General features: G+C 33.2%; 1 protein-coding gene across 7 annotated transcripts; it reads left to right on the top strand.

The window, feature by feature from the left end:
* The first annotated feature begins 442 nt into the window (after positions 1 to 442).
* Positions 443 to 20956, top strand: LOC105325019 (glucose-6-phosphate exchanger SLC37A2). Of its 7 annotated transcripts, XM_034445650.2 has the most exons (20): positions 443 to 513; positions 1124 to 1204; positions 3401 to 3482; positions 4723 to 4828; positions 5340 to 5418; positions 9347 to 9482; positions 9968 to 10044; positions 10316 to 10482; positions 11243 to 11292; positions 11619 to 11651; positions 11777 to 11794; positions 12143 to 12229; positions 13685 to 13786; positions 14181 to 14271; positions 15395 to 15457; positions 15689 to 15774; positions 15882 to 15930; positions 17217 to 17369; positions 17581 to 17678; positions 19738 to 20956. In XM_034445650.2, the coding sequence occupies exons 2-20, from the start codon at positions 1128 to 1130 to the stop codon at positions 19789 to 19791; spliced, it is 1608 nt and encodes a 535-aa protein (XP_034301541.2). In that variant the 5' UTR covers positions 443 to 513; positions 1124 to 1127; the 3' UTR covers positions 19792 to 20956. The 7 variants fall into 7 exon arrangements, with proteins under 7 accessions (XP_034301541.2, XP_065933384.1, XP_019921395.3 ...); XM_066077312.1 differs by lacking the exons at positions 443 to 513; positions 12143 to 12229 and adding an exon at positions 13060 to 13107 and having other exon boundaries at positions 1010 to 1204; XM_020065836.3 differs by lacking the exon at positions 443 to 513 and having other exon boundaries at positions 1010 to 1204.
* The last annotated feature ends 2098 nt before the right edge of the window (positions 20957 to 23054 follow it).

The raw sequence follows: 23054 nt of genomic DNA, 5'->3' as shown, positions 1-23054 counted from the left end.
ATAATTATAGCTGATGAGGAATATATGGCTTCAGACAGTCTCTCTCTCTCTCTCTCTCTCTCTCTCTCTCTCTCTCTCTCTCTCTCTCTCTCTCTCTCTCTCCAAATCAAGTCGATCTGTGGTAGAAAGATAAACTATAATCTTGTTGTCATGTAATGGTAATGTTATATTAAAAGTTTAAAATCAAAGATTTTTTAAACTTATCTATAGATAAGTTTAAAAAATCTTTGATTTTAAACTTTTAATACCAAGAATCATAACACGTTGTCTGAACTGTGTAGCCTCTTTAGGGAATGAGGAAAATGTTTGTCGTAGGTAGCCTCTCGGCCTTGCCTTTCGATAAGACTCCACACTTCACGGTACTCCTTATCATTTTTGCATTCTTCTAAATCTGTGGCCAATGACCTGGCGATCAAGTAGAAAAAGAACTGTTGTCCGCTTTCTATATCAATGTCTGGTCGAACACGCGATCGGACGTATAGTGCACGTGTGATATATATTGCTCCAAGAACAGTGAGTAAAGCAACTATCAAGTATAATAAATCATTTTTTCTTTACTAAAAAGACAAATTCGGTCAATATTTTACATCTTTACAATAGTTTTTTTTTTAGCAGAAAATTTTTGGTTCGTCCCTAAACTGTTATGGACTTTGAAAGACTGCAGTTATAGTAATACGGAACATAAAAAAAATAGTAGATCAGTTTTACTATTTATTTATTTTTTTTACTTATGTTAATGAAAAAAATAGACGTGAAAATGATTCCATTTTTATAATACAGAGTAGTCAAAATAGATGTTTTTACTAATTACATGTACTTAGTGTTTGTAACACCAGCTGATATTGAATTGACCGTTTAATTTGAACCATTTTCAAATGAATAAAGGTTACACAATTAAAACAATTTATGCAGTCATTAAATCACTTTATATCTCCCAATATATGTTACAAGCTGTACTTTGATTTTTAGTATCCGGGATTACTTTATCCACCGTTACAGTTTTCTTCTCATTGTACACCGGAAATCGTTGTAGTCGGTTCTGCGGAGAACCCGAAAGGACTTAGTTAAGTGACAGAAAATGGATAGGTGATAGTAGGAAAATTCCATCATTATTTTTTTTTAGTAAGATGACCAACCTTCCTCCCATTGGCATTCGGTTGCTTCCGTCGCTTGATGGAACTCCAAATTCAAGTCGAACACTCAGGTAAGCTGAAACTGAATTTCACTGATTATAACTAATATATCCCATTTGGGAGATTGGTCCCAACCTGTATAATTAGTCAGCTGAATTTGCTAACATTTACAATTCAAACTTTTTAGTATATGGCTTTCTTCAATGGAAATTTTAATATTTTGTACACTCTGAACTTGATTACAACAAGTTATGTAGTTTTGTTTGCATTTTCACCTGGAATCGCTTTAGGATTTGGGCTTCCAGGTGCAGACCGCAGTATAGCTGTATAGGGGTAGTGTTATTAAGTGATTTACCACAGGCAAAATGCGTCCACCCTAATCCCTTTGTCTAATTTACATTTATTGTTATCAATTCTTAAGTGTTTACAGGTTTAATTGTAAACCAAACTTGTATAGACTGATAAATCATTCAATGTTATCAACACATGAAAGTGTAGAAAATATGTTAAAATTTCCATACACCAATAGAATAAAATTGTATCATTACACACTAACACTCATAGGTGTACATGGATTCTTTTCAAATGTTAGTTTGGGCGATATGGATTTTAAATTTAATAATTGTTTTAAATATCATTTTTGGTTGTCAGGTGTTACTCAAACAATTGTTCAGACCAAAACATCCCCATATATTCTTTTTAATCTGTTCTTCCATTTTGGTAAAATCAACACAAACTGATTTCTACATGAAATGTTTAATTTACGATATAAACTTACATTGTAAATCTTGGGAGAGTTCAACTACATGTAACTATGGGTTAATTATTTGACTTGCTAGTATGTTATCTTAATTTTTTTTATTATACTGTGATTGTTCATCAAAATTTGTGAATAGTTTCACAGTACATGTAGTTTCATAATCATAAATGATAATGGATGGTTGCCAAATATATGTTGAGCTTTAGAAGTTAGTACTAGTGACCTATATGTACATGATGTGTGTTTGTTTTATATAGATAGCATAAAGGCAATAACTAAAACCACATGTACTCATAACATTTCAAATTCTAGATACACAAAGTAAACTTACAGTACTGTACTTTCGTGTTAGTGAGGGGTCATATGGTAAAATCTCTTGACCTTTGGCAAATGATGTTTGTCATGAGTGAAGATAGCTAGTGTATAAATGTACATGTAATGTAAGCTCGTCTTAACTTTGTATGGCTCACACATAAAGAAACCTTGTCTGGCTGACACATAACCTAATTTCTTAATCACATACATAGATCTTTGTTAGAAGTATTACTGATTTAGTAATAATCATTTCATAACAATATCTATGTAATTGCATGTACATGTGATTATATTTATATAATAAGGAAGTCTCAAACAGAGCACTTATGATTACTGGTACATGCATGTACATTGAAAGAAAATTATTTGTTCAATCATTCACTGTTCAGTGTTTTGCATTTTCATAAAATAAAATTGCAGTTCTTAAGCTGGTTTCTGAAAATTAAATTGTAAAATTTTATTCAATGATCAAGAAGTGCATACTTTTGCATACATACAATTGTATGAATGCTAAATTTTATGCAAATTAGCATTCTTTTTCTTTTATTTACTTAAATAACATTCTGAAACTAAATGCATACAATATCTAAGAGTCTGACATTTTTTTTCACATGGGTGTCTTGCTATGTAATTTTGCTGAACAAGACTCAGCTGTTTAAATTATACAGTAACTTCTACTACTCTCAGAACGCTTTTCTTTATATTTCTACTTTCTTATGTTGTATTTAACAGCAAACACAGGAAAAGGGTCACTCTCATATTGTGAGAGATAAAAAAAAAATGTGCAGATTTTTGAAAATTGCTTTTATTTATATATATACCTGGTTATTAGTACCAATTACATCAGTTACTTATTTTAGACCAAAAAATTACTTAAAAAAAAAAATTCTGAATGTTATATGAATAATACATGTACATGCACATTCCTTAGATAAATCGATAGACACTAAACAACTTGAAAGAAGTATTGATCTATGTATATGCTGAAAAATTACACAAGCATTATAGATTCATTTGTCAAGGGAAGAGCAGAGATGGCCATATATTTTTCATCAAATACAATGTTGACAGCTGTTCTTAAGAGTCTCTTTGTTAGCAACAGTTTGTACAATGATGATTTTTATTCATACTGAGTTCATGGATGTGGCCATTGATTTGTGGAGTTATGTATTTTTCTATATTTTTGTTGCAGGTATAAGATATTCATCCTGATATTCACATTTCTATGTTACACCAGCTATCACCTATCCAGAAAGCCCATAAGTGTAGTCAAGGTAAATACTCTTAGAGAGAACTAAACAAGCATCTATATCTCTACCTCCCACCAACCTTACCTTTAACAAATCCCCAATTCATGGTCAAATCATTTATTTAAGAAATAAGGAGTCATTCTTTGGGTATTATGAGGTGAATATTTTGGTAGGGGCATGATCAAATCTAATAAATGATAGATATTCCTGCCCCGACTGATATTATCACCTCATAATATACAAAGAATGTTTCTTTATTACTTATGTATCTATATAATTTTTAGCAATGGTACAATTAAATATTTGAATATAAATAAGCAAACCCGGCTTGCGCTCCAATTATATGTCATTTGAATTTATTGGACTGGTACATAGTGTTATCACAGGCAAAGACACTGAAAAAATGTAAATATTATATGATGATACAAACACAATATATCATTGTCTAATTTCTCTGTTTCTTATTTAATTCAGTTTTTTTACACACTGGAGATATGGTTACAGCCTATCATGTCACTAGCATTTTCTCATTTTTTTTCAAGTGATTGTTTCATTTATACATTTTAAAATTCATTTTTACTTAACAGTCATGAAAACTTAACTTGTAAAAGAAAATAGACAAGTGCACTGTTGTGCATTGGCAATGCAGTTAATATCTTTGTACCAATGTTAATGATTACCCAATAACACCCCAACCCACCCATCAAGCATATTGAATGATTAAATGCCTTAGTTTACAGCAGACCTTTGATTGTCTTGAAAATATGTCATTGTTTTCAGTAAAGTTCAAGTCAGCACGATAGAGGGCCGTGATGACATCTTGAAACTAGTCTGAGAGATATTCGTCTATCGCAGAATTATCTAAGGCGCAAATAGATTTAAAAATCCCATATCAAACACATACTGCTAATAAAATTGATAATGAGAAAGCTGGCTGCTTGATAGTTATTTATGTAGATTAGATCATTTATCCTGATCTTGAATTGAGATCACCAGAAGGTCTCTCAGTTCTTATTGAACGTAGTAGATTACTGGTTAAATCCTGATTCAAAAACAAGTTTGATGCGTAATATGTTGAAATCATGCACTTGTACTGAAAGTGCTTGTCCTTGTCCTATTATGATATAAAATAATCAGCTGCTTTTGGTTCTAGCACATGCCATAAGTATTGTAAGTGTACATTACTTGTGCATGATTTGATATTTTGCTTCATTCAACAACTACCAGTATACTAATTGTCATGTATTTTTGCCTCCACTGAAAGAGTGTCCTGAACAGGAACTGCTCGCTGTCCATCAGTGACCCCAGTGTGGTGGTCAACACCTCCTCCCACGGAAACAACACTAAGTGGTGCGACTGGAAACCGTTCGGTAATTAGTGACCATTATCGCAATCAATACTTTACCACTCACAATCAATTAAAGATATCAAGAATTCTTCCTGTTCACAATGTACAATTGTAATAGCTCATCAAGCACATTGGTTGCTATACATGTATATGCAAATGATTTAATATCAAATCATACATGGTTTTATGAGTATGAATGTGTGTAAAACATGTTGTGATAAGAAATTCAATCCATGAAATTCCCCTATGGCCACAACAAATCATATTTGTCAGATTTATCATATGTGAACCAAAGATAATCTTTTAAACTATTTTCCTCTTTTGTGAGGAAGTTTTTGGTTTTGAATGACAAAGTATCTAAATAAATAGCAAATCTCTGAAATACTTGCCCTACCCTACCTACCGACATAACCAGTGGGTGACAGGGGTAGGGAACCTCTCGTTGAGTCTGATTAACCACTCTGTGGTAGGTAGTTAACAAGTGTACCAGTGTAAAGAAGACTGTATCTGAGAATTTTTTGTTTTTATTGTAGATCAGGACAATGCGGGCTCCCTCCTGGGAAGTCTGGACCTGGCCTATCTATTCTCCTACGCTGTCGGAATGTTTATTAGGTACGGTTATCAATGTCCAGTCTAATATTTCCTTCATTTATCTCTCACTGATTTGATCTCTGTTAATTGATGATAATGGATAATTAAAAGTATTTTGTTGATGTGATGTCTAATATGTGCATAATCTGTCTGTTTCTTCTGATGTTCAGACTTTATCATGGATCAGTGATTGTGTACTTTTAAAGGCTAGGAAAATTTTTTTTAAAACTTTGATAAATGTTTTAATTTCCTCCATCATTCATTGAATATGACTGCTTGTTTCTTATGAGTACTGGCAAATTTGGTTATTTAAGTACATGTCTATGTTATGAATGCAGTATACTGGTATTCAAATGAAGGGTTAAGTTAGGTCATTTAAAGACCATAGATGATACTGTATATCCTTCCAAGGCTTTACGGTCAATGTACGGAATGTTCTGACCAGATACTCTTGTGACCCAATCTCTACATTACTCTGTAACCAAAGAGGCAATAATTGCACTGTAGTCTGACCATGATTTAGTCAAAGAAACAAAGTCACAGTGACCTCTGAGTCTTGTATAGGGTCCTGCTAAATATAGGACTTTTGGGGGGAATTCGTACTGCATACTTTATTAAGGTCAGACGACACGTTCCTCAATTTAAGATAACTTTTTCCAGTAATTTGTTAGTGGTTTACTACTACTTTGACAAGCTTTCTTGCAAAAAATTAGGGTACCTTACCAGGCATTTCTGCAAAATACAAGAGTATGCAATATCCTATATAATCTTCTTGAAAATACACTTGGATTGCTGATATAAAAATAAATACATCTAAATCACAGCGAAATTCACTATATTAGAACTATATATATCTTCGCCGGGGCGGGTTTTGAACACACAACCTCAAGAACCTATACGCTTCTGGCAGTGAGCGGCCACGGTTCTAACCACCCGACCATCTAGACACATAACCAAAGCCAAGTAAATTTTGATCATTTTTATAGTAATTATAAAATTAATATTTTTTATTGGAACTCTTTATTACGAGGAGATACAAAAAAGATTCTCGAGGAACGTGTCGTCTGACCTTAAGAAGTGGACAAAAGATTCCTACAGTGTACATTTAATGGACAAAATTTTATTTAATTAAATAATTTGTTTAACTAGAAAGTGTCAGTATTAAATTATTTCTGTGTACCCACACTTGCTCTCATTTTGTGTAAAACAATTTAGTCAACCATTTACAGAAAAAATATGTTCCTTTTTGACAAAATTCTCACTGTTTCTACAGTTTAGTGACAACTTTTAAAAAATTTTGAAGAATAGTAATTATTATACCCCCGCTCCGAAGGAGAGGGGGTATACTGTTTTACCCTTGTGTGTCTGTCTGTCCGTCCGTCTGTCCGTCCGTCTGTCTGTCCGTCCGTAACAAAAATTTCTGTCGCATTTATCTCAGCAACTATTTATCGCAGATGCTTGAAATTTTAACACAGTGTTTGTTAAGGCATGCCATATCGTGGGATATATTTTTGTACCAATCGGACATCAACTTCCTGTTAAATGACGACTTTGCTTATTTTTTAACCAAAATTTTCAAACAAATTTTCGTCAAAGATTTCTCAGCAACTGTTTATCGCAGTTGCTTGAAATTTTTACACAGTATTTGTATAGGCATGCCATATCGTGGGATATATTTTTGTACCAATCAGACGTCAACTTCCTGTTAAATGACGACTTTGTTTATTTTTAGCAAAAATTTTCAAACAAATTTCCGTCAAAGATTTCTCAGCAACTGTTTATCGCAGATGCTTGAAATTTTTACACAGTATTTGTATAGGCAAGCCATATCGTGGGATGTATTTTTGTACCAATCAGACGTCAACTTCCTGTCAAATGACGACTTTGTTTATTTTTGGCCAAAATTTTCAAACAAATTTCTGTCAAAGAATTCTCAGCAACTATTTATCGCAGATGCTTGAAATTTTTACACAGTATTTGTATAGGCATGCCATATCGTGGGATATATTTTTGTACCAATCAGACGTCAACTTCCTGTTAAACGACGACTTTGTTTATTTTTTAGCAAAAATTTTCAAACAAATTTCCGTCAAAGATTTCTCAGCAACTGTTTATCGCAGATGCTTGAAATTTTTACACAGTATTTGTATAGGCATGCCATATCGTGGGATGTATTTTTGTACCAATCAGACGTCAACTTCCTGTCAAATGACGACTTTGTTTATTTTTTGCCAAAATTTTCAAACAAATTTCTGTCAAAGAATTCTCAGCAACTATTTATCGCAGATGCTTGAAATTTTAACACATTATTTGTTTAGGCATGCCATATTGTGGGATATATTTTTGTATCAATCGGATGTCAACTTCCTGTTAAACGATGACTTTGTTTATTTTTAGCCAACATTTTCAAACAAATTTTGTCAAAGATTTCTCAGCAGCTATATATCGCAGATGCTTGAAATTTTAACACACTATTTGTTTTGGCATGCCATATTGTGGGATATTTTTTTGTATCAATCGGACGTCAACTTCCTGTTAAATAATGACTTTGTTTTTTTTAGCCAAAATTTTCAAACAAATTTTCCTCAAAGATTTCTCAGCAGCTATTTATCGCAGATGCTTGAAATTTTAACACACTATTTGTTTAGGCATGCCATATTGTGGGATATATTTCTGTACCAATCGGATGCCAGCTTTCTGTTAAATGTCGACTTTGCTTATTTTCCATATTCACATCAGAGCGGGGGTATCACTAGTGAGCATTGGCTCACAGATATCTTGTTTGACTTAAACTATCAGTCTATTCTTAGAGATAAACAGTACTGTTCACGCATACATTGGTGACAATCACAGACACAAAGTCAAGGTGACTTATTGTTATCTGAGGATTTTGCATACTTCCTCTGTGAAGGTTGAGGAGGTCCCCCAGAAGGATGACCTCTTGGCCTTATCTTAGTGATATGCTTCACAGTTTGTGACCCATTCTCATTTTTGGCCCATTCTCATTTCATTTCCTGTCTAGCTATCAAAATGCGTTCCTGATTTTGAAACCATTGATAGCTGTAACACAGCGGTTGTACAAATCGAGAATCTAGCCAAATTGAGATATAGGGAAGGTTAAGCAAGATAAAAGGGGAAGCTCAGTAAGATAAAGGGGGATGTTTGAGGAACCTATCATGATTATTTCATTATCACTTAGCCAATGTGTAATATCTAGCTACCGTCCTAGACACAGTGTCCAGTAAAAATTTAATGTTTGACTAGATGACTACCCATCGTAAATCTGAATCAAGCATATTCAGGTCTTCTCAATTTGCCGTCTTTTCTTCAGTTTATTAACCGGGTTTTCCAATGGAAAAATCCGTTTATTGAAATGTTGAAAATGGCGTGCGGGCAGCTGCCAAAAGGGTACCCTCATTCTACGGATAACTCCTTTTATAGTTTTCAAGATAGGAAGTTGTTCTTTTGCAGATCAATAATACATATATCAGAGGTGTGCATATTGCTAGGATTTTGATTTCTGATAATTAATGAAAAAAATACCAGCTTTTGAACTTAGTCGTTTTTGGCAAAATATTGCATACAGGGTACTCCATTTCACTGGATATGGTAGGTAGTGTTTATCAATTCAGGGTTGACATTGATTATGTATACAGTTCACATAAAAGAAAACCATTTTGCTGTCACATTGACAGCTTTTCACTTGTTACAAAGTTTTGTTGCAGTACTATAAATGCCACCTTCACACAACAATGGTACAAGAGGCGTTGTAAAAGCTATGAATAGTTTTCCTTAAGTCATCGGATGAGAGAGAGAGGTTGTTCTGTATATTAGATGTTTTGACAGGATGCAATGATTTTAATGAAATAATTGAAACTAAGTTTGTAGACTTAATTGTAGTGGGACAGTAAGTTTTTGACGTTAATTGTTTTTCTTTGTGTGTCTGTAGTGGACAGGTGGCTGAGCGGGTCCATCTTCGGTACTTCCTGTCCGCTGGGATGATCAGTAGTGGCATCATGACAATCCTGTTTGGGATGGGCTATTTCTGGAATATCCACAATATCGCCTTCTTTATTGGAATCCAGGTGAAACATCAAACCAATGTTCATCACTAAATACTAATCCATCAAAACTCATACTCATCAAACGAGAGAGACAAAGTCATTGGAGCTAGTGTAGCAAAATTTTATAAGAGAATGCACTCAAAGATTTTAGGAAAGCACCTATATGTATATGAATATACATGTATTATTTAAATAATACGGAAATACAAACTAACTTGATTTAAATAAAAATCAATCAAAAATGATTGTATGAATATATGAATTCATTCATGTACATGTATTATTTTTACATATAGTTATATGTAAACTGTTTACTATTTTGAAACCTTATACAGTAATTTAAGAGTCTTAAATCACCATGAATGGTAGATAAACAATTCTGAACTTTTAACCTTGGCTTGATCATTGACTGTCATGGCACATATTCTTACTGGCAACCCCTGATCGGCCTTAAGTATAGATCTTTTTATATTGAGTACTGTAGTCAGTATCTTGGACTGTTTCAGGTTATCGGAGGACTAGTACAGAGCAGTGGGTGGCCGTCTGTCGTCACCTGTGTGGGGAACTGGTACGGCAAAGGGAAGTAAGTGCTACAACTCTTACATGTTTGTCTGGTCTCTGTCACACTGCAGCTAAATACATGTATCTTATTAAATTTGTATTTCTGATTTTTAGATAGAGCTGAATTTATTCAAGTCAATTAAGCTGAATAAGTTTAACAAGATCTGGTTTTATCCTAGTTGGTATTTATAGGGGTAAATGAGATTTAAATCAAAATACTTGTAGAATAGATGTTGTCTGAGGTTTATGACCTTAATTGTGGCTTGCCTGACTTTAATAACTTTTCTGATTAGACGAGGCCTGATTATGGGAATCTGGAATTCCCATACATCAGTAGGGAACATCTTGGGATCTCTTATTGCTGGGATCTTTGTGAACACTGCCTGGGGCTGGTCCTTTATTGTTCCCGGAATAATCATCGGTACACTAGGAATCCTGGTATTCTTCTTTATGGTACCAAGTAAGTGACAATATCTAGTTCTTCAGGTTTAGTAAAGATGTTTTACTATTCCCTTTGAATTTCAAATTAACAAGACTAAGTCTGTAATTATTTTTATCCTAGATATTTTTATAAAATATCTTGCATGTAGTTTTTCTTTTAAATCAATTATTTTTTAGAGTAAAAAATAATTTATTTTTCATCCCAAAGCCTCCTAGAGGGTTGTCTTTAAAGTAATCAATATTTACAAATGAATCCTTTTAGAATTTGTTGGAAATGCATCAAATTTTCACCTTTTTTCCATATATTTTTTGTATTTCTGTTCTAGGGATTTCTGTTCCTTTCTACATGTAATATATAAAAGCTATTGTGAAAAGTAACCAGATGGTGAAATTTTAAAAATATTAGCCTCCTGGTTTGGTCCAGGGATTATATCATCAAAATTGCTTTTTTGTTATTAATGGCTCATCTCGTTTTATTTGGCATATTGCACCTAATTGCGGTATATACATGTATTGTCTTAGAAAAATAAATTCATGGTGAAAAAATCCATAGCCAACTCATATTGATTCTCTCTGGATTTCATTTTAGGAATCTTACTTATTATCTTTTGAATGTCGCCCTGAAAATTATTTCAAAGCTTAGAAAGTATGGTCATGAAGTTCTATGTAATAATACTGTATTTGCTCTATATATGTTCAAAATACAATGTATTCTAGTATGGTCTTTAGTAATGATTTGGACTTACTGGAAATAAAGTTTATCTTTTGCTGTTACCTAGGTCCTGAAGAGGTTAAATGTGAACTGCCGGATCAGTTGCCAGCAACAAAGGTCAGTCCAAATAAAGCAAAGATCAGCCTAGTGCTATCAAGAAATAAGATTGTTTCTCTCAACAAGTTGTTGGCTATTTCTAAATGAAATGATGTTTAGTTATAATTGCTGATTTTCAAGCCATGTAGGCTATGTAACCAACATGTCAAAGGAAAAGATAATGTGAAATTTGTGGACTCCCATTTTCACACAAATTGGGAATACATGTATAAAATTGTAACTGTATTCACTATTTTGGAGAATTCCCTATGAACAACTTTGATTGAGATAAAACATATTTTTGCAATTGAAAAATTACACTTTTAACTGTATAATATTTCTTTCAGTATACAGATAGAGCCACAGAAAGTTCTGATTTGGTAAGATAAAGATGCTCATTTCTGTACGCATATTCTAAAATGAATTAAAGATAACAAAAGATGTACTGTAATGTTTGTTTGGTCCTAATGCAGTAAAAGATAAATGAATTATCAAATACTTCCAGAACACAGAAAGTTACAAGGTAAAATCTGCTCAGGACTAACATTAGAAATAACAAACGCTTAACAATTAATAGTAGATGTTTATTTGCATGTGTGCAGTTTCATGACATGACTAACAAGTTTATCATACAATAGATAGATTAGTTTTTATTTTACTAAATTGATCTAATTGTCCTGCATGTTTTTTAACATCTGTGACATATGATATTGAAAGGAATGTTTTGAAGAATATTTGTGACAGAAAATAATGCAACGACTGGCCTGTCAGATGAGCATCCAGTTATTGACATGGTGCACGCTTAAGCCGCTATGTTTATATGCCTAGAAGTTTGTCTATTTATATATAATGCATGGCATTCATTTTATAGAAGAAAACAACATGTCACATCCCCATGGAGACCATAAATAATAATAAGGCCATTGCCATGGAGACTGTAAATAATAATAAGACCATTGTAAGCAGGAATTTGAATTGATGCTCGACTACAACTGTCTAGTCTTTGTGTTCAGTGTTATTTGTTAGCTCAGCTAGTCTGCAGAGGGAGCTGTATAATACAAGCTTAGTTACAAGCTGTCTAGTGTCTATGTCTGATAGCTTGGTTATGGGTATATGTATCAATCAACAATATGTATTACTACAGCGATTATTTCCTGAGTAGTTGTTGCTTTGATTTTATTCTAATTGTGTTTTCCCAGCCACCCCATAAATATTACCCTAACTCTTGCTCAGGAGAGTTGGAATTAATATGTGAACATTGTGGCTCAAAAAATTTTGCATACTATATGCAAAGACAAAACTTATGAAATGTGTAATTGAATCAAATTAAAATAAAGCTCAAGCTTAGTTACAAGCTGTCTAGTTACAAGCTGTCTAGTGTCTATGTCTGATAGCTTGGTTATGGGTATATGTATCAATCAACAATATGTATTACTACAGCGATTATTTCCTGAGTAGTTGTTGCTTTGATTTTATTCTAATTGTGTTTTCCCAGCCACCCCATAAATATTACCCTAACTCTTGCTCAGGAGAGTTGGAATTAATATGTGAACATTGTGGCTCAAAAAATTTTGCATACTATATGCAAAGACAAAACTTATGAAATGTGTAATTGAATCAAATTAAAATAAAGCTCAAAGATGTACAGAGTTCACTACTTGGGGGTGGGGTGGGGGAAGGGGGATATGAAGTGATGTAGCTACTAGATCAATAAATGGGTGTGAGACATTTGAAATGAGCAGAAAGATCACCTGTGTTCAAAATATTTTTTTTGTTCCACTCTTACAGGAGGATGACCCGTTGATTGAATCACTTAAGAGCGTCGATCGAATCAACGTATGTCTGAGACAGCACAGCCAAAACCCCCACTGACTCAGAACTAGTCCTTAAATTTAGCACAAGCCTGTACACTTTTATTCATTACCAAAAAAGAAACCTTACACACGGGTGAAATGATCAGAAAGTTCATTGACACCATTAAAGTGCCTAGTTATATGTATTACAAGCTGTGATCCACACTTCCATGCTATTTTTTTTTTTCAGAAAGTTGTGAAAAACTGTATAGAACATATCAGTATATATGTCATTAAAACTTGCTTGCTTTTTGTATTACCCCGAACAACTGACCAATGTAGTCATCCAGCTAGAAACTTGCCTGCCCGTCACATCTTATACATGTATAACCTGATATCTGAGAATCACACCATTTGACATATAGAAATGAATTTGGAATTATTTGGATTTATTTTGACATTTTCTTTTTTATTAAATATATCTTCATAATGTTATTGATTTAAGAGAGTTTTGATTAATTAAAAAATTTTAAATAACATTTGTAAGAAAAGTATATTTTCCTATATATGTGTGGTTTATTATCAGCTGACAGTTCATGGTTAATGTACTCATGTTTCAGGAATATGGAGCAACAAACAGTCAGTCCTCCCAAACTTCACTCATCTCATTGGACAAGTCCAAAGAGAGACCTATATCATTGTGGCGAGCTCTTCTCATCCCAGTAAGTCATCAAGTCAAAGAAACTAAAAATTTTTACATTTTAAGTCATCAAGTCAGAAAAACTCAAACTGACAACTGCTTAGTAAGTACATGTAAGTCATCAATAAGTCAGAGAGACTTAAACTCTTAGTACTAGATGTACATTATGAATCATCAAGTCAATTTAAGTACATGTACTACATTGTAAGTCATCAAGTCACAGAAACTCAAACAGTGAACTACAAATGTAATTTGTAAGTCAGAGAAACTTAAATTGTAAATTTTATACTGTAGGTCATCAGTTTAAAGATTTTCAAACTGAGAACTAGATAGTAAGTCTAAGAGTCAGAGAAACTCTAAACTCTTAGTACTACATTGTAAGCCATCAATGCAGATATGGTAACATCTCTTTGCAGGGCGTGATTGAGTTTTCCCTCTGCCTGTTCTTTGCCAAACTTGTTAGTTATACATTCCTGTTTTGGCTGCCAAAATACATTCATGAAAAAGGTAAGTACCCTTACATCTCTTTTTAGTCACATATATGAGGGTTGTTTGGACATTATTGAGAAAACACAAATAATTCCCTTTCTAAGTGACTAATTTTGATGAAAATTGGCATTAACATTGAAGAAACCCAAACCAATAATATAAGAAAGTAATATCAAAAATATTTAATATTTTGTTGACCCTATACATAAACAAGTTGGTGGTCAGGGTACCCTGCGCAAGCATAAACTCTGAGATTAAAAAACTTAAATAACTACTTGCTAAGTGTTGTTAGACCAACAATTGATATTAAGGAAGGAAAGTCTATTTATTGTGACTAACATTCATGCAAGTTTCACTAGTGTTTGAGTTGAAATATGGAGATAGTACAAGTATATTAACCAAGCAATAGAAATCTGACCATGACAGTTTATTGAATTTTGATGTCAAGGCGGTGCAGCGAATATACACCAAATTGGTGACCAAATTGGTGGGAATCTCAGAAGAGGGCCTTTTAATGCCAAACATTTGCTTAAACAAAAACTATACAATGTAAAGAGGTCAAGCTTCATTTTTATCATATTTTGTTACTTACCAGTATTAGAATATGTTTAAAAATGTTGAATATAAAATGAAAGCAAAAGATAAGAAATGAAGAATAATTTGGTTTTCTGTTTGTTTGTAAGGTGTTTAAAACATAAAAACAAGGAAACACGTTAAAATGACATTGCGATATCAAGTTTTGGGTTGCTCCTGGTCACTAGATGTAAGTAAGTTTGTCAGCTTATCAGGAATGATCTAATGATGTCACTGACTGGAAATTTTTCAAATCAATAAATGCTATCCAGGTTTACTTTCTAGTGAAATTTCAGTGGATTTTTTTTTATACCAATGGAGTAAGAATAAATGTCTCAATAATTTCTGAACAGCCCTCGTATGTACATTTATCGTGAATCTATTTTAATTGCAATATTTTTTTTTGCATCAAAATCTATTTTGATACCACATCATATTTCTGGTAGTTTACTTAGAGTAAGTACACAAATATGAATAATGTCAAGATCAAATGAATTTGAAAAAAAAGTTATTTACTATGGTTTAGTACAAGATGCAGAGAATTTTCTATGCCTGTCTTCCATTGTAGCCAACTATGACCCAGAGAAGGCAGCCGACATCTCAACCCTGTTTGACGTTGGAGGGATTTTCGGTAATTTAAGACAGTGTTACAATATTCCTGAAGCAAACTCAGAATGCTCACTCAATCAGTGCAAACATTAAAATTAAGATTCCAGTTTAAAATGCCTTTATTTATAACAGTTTACTGAGGAATAAAACAAACATTCTGGATGCTATTTTAAAACAATTAATGAGAGGTCTTAGATCCAAACTAACTATAATGCGGTGTACAGTTTAGTCAGTGATTGTGGTTCCGTTGTAGGTGGTATATCCGCTGGACTACTCTCGGATTTTACTGGTATGAGGGCAACCACCTGTGTCCTCATGCTTGCTCTCTCAGCCCCTGTGGTATGTACCAAGAGTCAGTAACGTTTAATTTATAACTCAGAAAACCAATGAGTTCCTCTCCTTCTCCTCTGAAATTTTATTTTGATAATACTTTCTTTGTTTTTCAGTTGTATATCTATAATTTGTATGGCAGCTTGAGCCTAGCCCACAGTATAGGTAAGTCATTCCTCCACACAGTGTATGTAAGTTATAATGTATGTAAGTCATGCTACACACAGTGTACTTACTACAGTATACATGTAGGTTTAAGTCATTGTACCAGTATATATACCAGAGATATCTACATACAGCTTACTCCACTTATATTGAAATTGCTTGTTTTGAAATTCTGCTTATTTTGAAATAGAAATAAATGCCCCGTTTTTGCCTCTCATTTTCTTTGCATTTATTCAACGGATATAATGAAATCGGCTATTTTGAAATATCGCTTATATTGAAGCCACTGATCGGTCCCCATAGGTGATAATTAGTTGTTTTTATAACGGTTATATTGAAGTACTCCCTGGTGGCTGTCGTCATGGTTGGTGACAGTAATTATGCCAGACTGACCAGTTGATATACAAAGGTGTGAATTGATAAGCTCTCATCATGTGCGTTTTTATACTCCTTTTAAAAAGTAAAATTTATTCACTGTTGAATGTTTTGTTTTTACGTATACGGATGTATTGAGGCTAGACGTAACATGGAAACCCCATGGAAAAGAAAAACCTTATCTTCGGACACTAAATACGAACTAGTTATGGATATTGATAAAAGGTCAAAACCTAAATTCGAAACAGCAAAGGATTTTGAGATGATCGCGAGTACACTTACGATGATATACAAGCAGCATTCAGCAGTATTTGATGCATTTGAGTCTGGTGATTTTTCTCTAAAACGTAAAAGAATGCGATCGGAGATTATGATGAGGTTTAAGATAGTAACAAAATGAAACTTACAAAACTTACAGATATAATTTTAATCAAACTTTGAAGGACTAATATTTCATGTAATCTGTTCACTGTAATAGATAAATGATGACCAAATAATTCGTTCGGGTTTGGTTTTCTATGCTAACATCCGGATTGAACTTTCAAAAATGGCGGTTTCACGTCTGTCAATTTTGCTTATATTGAAATACAGATATATTGAAATAATTTGCATGGTCCCCTGAATTTCAATATATCCGGAGTAGGCTATATCTTGGCTGGAATTATTAGTAATGGTTTTAATGTATGACTGCATTGGAAGAGCTCTCTTTTTTCCCAGAGTGAGGTGCCTTTGGGTTTAAATATTCGTTGACAACCTTATCAAAAACCATGTTGTACATGTATTCTCTTTTCATTGATACATAATTTTATTATTAAAGAATTCATTTTTGTCTCCTTTATTATCCATAATCATAGTTACAGCTAATAGAGTCCCGCAGTGACCGCTGTATGTTTCATCATTTATCCTTCCAGGTCTCTCCATGGTGTGTGGTTTCTTTGTGAACGGCCCCTACGCTCTGATCACTACGGCAGTCAGTGCAGATTTGGGCACACACGAGGTCCTGAAGGGAAATTCTAAGGCCTTATCTACAGTCACTGCCATTATTGATGGAACAGGAAGTATAGGTTAGTATCTAAAAAATAAACCCAGCTGAGCAGCAGCTTTTGAAAGATGTACTAGTATTATATAATGAATATTGAAGGTCCAACATTATTAAATCAATTTAGTATTTTTCTACCAATATATGAAATGGGTTTTGATTCACAATGGTCAACTCTTCTTTGATGTCTGTGAACATTTTACGGATTTTGAGACAAGGTTGACTTGTGTTAACAGGAGCAGCTGTGGGTCCTCTACTGGCCGGCGTGATCGAGTCCTCAGGCTGGAACAACGTTTTCTACATGCTGATTGGTTCAGATATAATGGCATTATTGGTAAGCTCCTACATTTCATATCATCGGGAGTACACTAAAGTACAGGAGAATATCAAGCCCCTACAAACCTACATATCACACGGCCTTGTTGACTCGTTACGACTGGTCATTAGGCGGATCAGAAATATGGACTTTTTCTCCATGATCTCTTCTGGGTTTATTTTTACGATGATGTTTATTTTTTATCTGAATTACATATATAATTCTTGACAATGGGACAGACTTAGCATTTCAAAATGTTATGGAATCATATCTATTAGTATTATAAGCTATTTATCAACAAATTGGTCTGTGACATTCCTTTGAGTTTCAATTGTATGGATATATTGTGTAGTGCTTCCATGTTTTCATTGTTTTCTTGTGAATCTCATAACATGCATAATTTTTTTTTTGCCAGAAATCATTTCTTTATTCAGTGCTACTTTTTACAATGTGCATTTATAATTTTTTTGCAAATGTTCATTATATTGATTACAGAACAATTGTTTAACTTTTTGCAACAAAGTAGATACCCAAACATCTACACGTAGAAACCGGGTATAGATTAACTTTCCCATGACTGATATTGCTATTGATTCTGTGCCCTCAAAAGATTTTTTTTATCTGTTTTTGTGCAAACTATGCATGAAGAGTTGCCTGAACAGATCATCTCAACAAGGTAGAAATCATAGTGTAACTCGCCTCATCACCTCCATTTCTCTGAATATAGTGTTAATGGTCCTCAGCTGAGAGAGTTTGGTATTTAGGCCTTCATTCAAAGAAAGCAGTGATCATTTCACAGGATGTCAATCATCACATACATTCAGAAAGGCAGTAACATTAGCTCTCTGCATCTATATCACAGTTGCTGACTTTTATGGTTAATGGGGGATTTTTATTCGGGGGGGGGGGGGGGGGGGGGGGGGGGGTGTTGAATTGATCCTTATTTTTTTTTCAAGGATATTTAACAAGTTTGAAACCAAAACAATGAAATTGGTTATGCAATGAATTGGTAATGGATATTAATTAAAAAGCAAACTAAAACTATATACTATCACAGCTTAAGACAAAGGTTTTAATGCGTCTGTTGAAGAATTTCCAAGAGAGAGACAAACTCAGCTGAGGAATTTTGGATGCACATAACATTTTGTATCACCATTGTTTATTAATCAGAAACTTCATTTGTAATAGTTTATCACCTCTCATCTTCATCTTATCAAAAGAGGCTGCTTGTCTTTCTATTTACTTGTTTTTCAGTATTCTTATAATGGCGGCTGTTTATAAAATCTATTTCTGTAACACCTGTGTTAATTTACCCTGCATTAAGCTTGTCCTGGAGACCACTACATCATCCATGTATCATTCTAGAATCATGACTGTGCTTCGGTCTGAGTTTTCAGTGATGATAAGACATTAACATGTAACACATTTGTCATTCTCTTAATTCTTTGGGTTTGCTTTGTCATTATATAGGTAACAATTTGCATTTTTAGTATTCCAGTGCACACTAGTTATATTTTACAAACACAAACCATAACAAACCTTGACCTAAATAAAAAAAAATACCTGAATTTTTTAAATACTAGTACACTGCATTTGGACATGGAAATTTTTGTATTAAAGTTGCTTTTAGTTGACTCCTGCTACTGTTGATATTGAGTTGATATTTTCATGAAATATCTAACATTTAACATTTATCATAAGTATGTATTTCCTGTATCATCTAGTGTATGGATTCTCTTAAGTCCAACATTTTGGTATACTGATCTATAGTGTTGTATTATTGGGTGGATTATCCCAGGATTATATAATCAATGTGCTGTTACTGATCTGACTATGAAGATATAATCTCCGCTGATTTTTGCTAAAGCTATTGTTAATGTCAACAAAATGTATATACTGAAAACTCCTTAAAATCTATAAATATTTAAAGATCTGGAAAGTAATACATGTAAAGTAAACAGTTCCATTGGAGTCTGCAGCTCTTTGAATCTCTGATAATTTGTGATAGTATTTACTGTATCTCCATATTTAATCCAAGATATGACCAATAATAACAAAGTTTTCTCTTTCCTCACAGCTTTTACTTCGACTTTTGTACAAAGAGATCTCCTCATCTCTGCGCAGGAGCTAACTAGACCCTGGCTGCCCTTCCTGTGGCCCCGTTTCTGGACCATCTTGATCTCACTTGGGGAAACCCCCATCAACCCCCTCCCTGTGATACCAGAGATTTTATTCGTATCTTAAATCACCTTTTAAAAATATATTTTTTAAATTTTAATATTTTTTTAATCTAAAGCTCAAAATACTTAGTTTTAATTTGTCAGCAGACAACAAATTGTTGATTGATTGTTTAATCAAAGTTTTTTACTTGGGATCTTTTATAGAGATATAACTTTCTGTCTGTTGTACTTAATTGCTCAATTTTAATTACTTGGTGTTTACATGAGAAGACATTTTATTCAACTCAATTTCAAAGTAGTCTAAATTTGATATCTTGAAGATTAGTATGTTAAATACTATAGAGATTTTAAGGTCCTTGGCGCTATTTCAATGTATAGATAACCCAATATCTAGAAGCCTTTGAAACCTAGACATTTTTCCTTGTTCTAATGAATTTGGGATTCAATTTTGTCTTAAATACTTCATATATCATGTCTATTATCGTCAAAAATTAAATTGAAAACCATCTTTCAATGGTTTGTTTGTACATGTTAATACTCAGTCTGTTATAATAGCCTTCCCTCTTTGGTTCAGTCACTTGGCCAGAATTGATAACATTATCATGTCATGGGTATTCATCTCATCAAGTATTGCTTGTTTGTTGTCAGACTTGAAAGTTTTATTTGTTATAGTGGGATACATTATGTTTGTTAACTTTGATATTTTATCACAATTATTATTAATCAATTTTTTTAAATAGATATAAAGAATAAGTGATGATTATTGTTTAGGTTAATCAATGATTAAAAAAATTACTGTTAAATGAAGGCATTGTTAGCTTGTTTAAGGCAAAATAAAGTGCCCATGCAGTGTGAAAAGTTGTTCATATGTACACATGTATATATATTTTTTGTTTGATATTTTTCTTTTTGATGAATTTGGCATTCACACTGTCCTGATAAAGATGTCATATGAAGATTGCTTGTTCAGTTTCTATTGTGCAATTATTGTGCCATTATTTCAACTGAACGTGAGACAATCAACATTAATACTGAAGAATGTTCGCCAGAGTTACTGCATCAAATCGATGTCAAAGTTTACTTTTATAAAAGAAATAAAACAAATGCAATAATTAATAGAGTATCTTTTATTGTTATGTAATAGTTGGCTTGTACGTATCTGTGTTGCTTGTAGATTTCTCAATACCTTTTTACATATAATATAAAACATTCATTGTTAAATATGATTAACTTTACTCCCTGCATAAAAAATACAATTTAAGGAATTGTACAGAGATGGTATTCCAGAACCAATAGATTTCATCTATTTTTTTACTGTTTCCTCTTTTGTTTTATGTACAGAAAAAAAAATGGAAAACCATATTTCAAAATGTTCTAATTTTGTTCAACAGATTTTTAAAAAATTATCTTTAGTTTGCCCAATGATATGTCTGTTCAATTTTTTGTTTCAATTTAAGAAATTGAGATGCTGTGAATGTAAATGCAAAGCATTTGAGATATTTGATACAAAAACCTTACAATGATCTGTCTGCCCATCTGATATCATATTTAGGGATTATTATATCTTCTCCCTGTTTGGTCCAATTTAGCTCAAACTTGACCAACGATGCTTTTTCAAGAATACACAAAGAACAGTGTTCCTAAACAAATTTTCTAGATCAAGGGTTATGTACATGTAAATACTTAACCAGACCAAATTTTCTCTCTCTTTTGACCAAATCTGGCTAATATTCTCTCAGAGAGTGTGCCTTGGTAAAGAGGTGCAGTGATCTTGAACCTATTTTAGGCCAGTGGTAAATTTCGGTGCAAAGTATGTCCAAAAATCATGTGTAACATTGAACCAAGGTCTAAGGCATTGGATGTGTCTGTTTACTAGTTTTGTTGGAACTTATTTGTTTTCTCTCATTGTCTGTGTGTCCAATGACCAATTTGCTAGTTCAGAAGTCAATGTATTCCAAACTTCGAGTTAAACCACTGGGGGAGCATAATTTTGATACCCTTGGCCTTAACTGTCCCATATCAAACCTTGAGAATTCTCATACTTTAATCATGTTCAGTGATTCTTCAGCGAATTTTTAAGTTAAAGTTTAAAGTCATACAAGATCGCTGTGAAAATATCTTTGATCCGACAGATAATATTTCACCAGTCATTATACACAAATAGAGTCTCTATGTCAAAGGTCAAAGTCAAAGAGGAACTTTGTCAAAATCGTTAACAATTACGGTAAAACACAATCCATTGCATTTCCTTTACGTCTTAAAAAGTCAGTCCTATAATGCAAAACCATTTATCAAGTCATTATCATATTCTTTATATTCTCCCTCACTACGTTCGTCCGAATATAAAACAATAAAGTGCTAAATGAATAAAACCAACAAGTATTACATAGGTAAGCCCAATCTAATCTGTCAACCCAAAATCATTGCATTCCATATCAACTGCCATTTTACCTTACTTAAACCACGCCACCGTATGATCCTACTAGTTATATCATCTGATCACGTGACCCGAAACCTATTCGAGTACGTATGAAAACCCATCACAAACACAATTTGAATAATATTCAGTAACCTTGAATCAAAGTCAACCACTTTAGGCCAGGGGGCAATATCATAGTCAATATCTGTGTAAATTTAACCCAGAGCATAATTTCTATCCCAACGGCTCTGTCTAAAAACCTGTGGGCAAAAAGGTAAGCACTGAAATTGAACCAAGTTTCTAGACAAGAGGTCGAAGTTATTGGAGAGTTCTGTGGTAGTATTTTCCTCCAATTGTCTGTGCACGTGTATTCAATGACCAATTTGCTAGGTCAGGGGTAAAAATGTCTTCGTACAACACCGTTGTGTTAGGTCCTTGCCCTGAGCCTATCCTTGTACCCTTTGGCCATCTTCAGCTCACAATCAACCTATATATAGAATTAATGACGTGCAGTGATCCGTAAGCAAAGAATGATGAGAAACACGGCCCAAGTAAAATTGTAAAAAAATAATAAAATTTAAAATTTCTGCTTTTATTTTGCAACTTTTGATTTATGTACTCCTATGGAATCCCTTTCTTATTATATATGAAACAATCACATGGGAGATATACTTTTAATGGTAGTTGGTGCAAACTACATCATATTCGCGTTAACTTTCAGCTCCGCCCCACATTTAGAAATTTAAAATACGCAAACGCAATTATGTACAGTTTTCTCCTTCACCTAGTCAATGT

Source organism: Magallana gigas, chromosome 2 (assembly GCF_963853765.1).
Source record: "Magallana gigas chromosome 2, xbMagGiga1.1, whole genome shotgun sequence".
Taxonomy (NCBI): Eukaryota; Metazoa; Mollusca; class Bivalvia; order Ostreida; family Ostreidae; genus Magallana; species Magallana gigas.
This window is presented reverse-complemented; position numbering and strand designations above follow the sequence as displayed.

What these genes read in the sequence shown, in the direction of transcription:
- LOC105325019 (XM_034445650.2), top strand. Translation starts at nt 1,128, where the DNA reads ATGACCAACCTTCCTCCCATTGGCATTCGGTTGCTTCCGTCGCTTGAT. An exon ending in TAAATAATAATAAGACCATT is followed by an intron (nt 12,230 to 13,684) that starts GTAAGCAGGAAT and finishes CTCATGTTTCAG; the next exon opens with GAATATGGAGCAACAAACAG. An exon ending in GAGCCTAGCCCACAGTATAG is followed by an intron (nt 15,931 to 17,216) that starts GTAAGTCATTCC and finishes TTATCCTTCCAG; the next exon opens with GTCTCTCCATGGTGTGTGGT.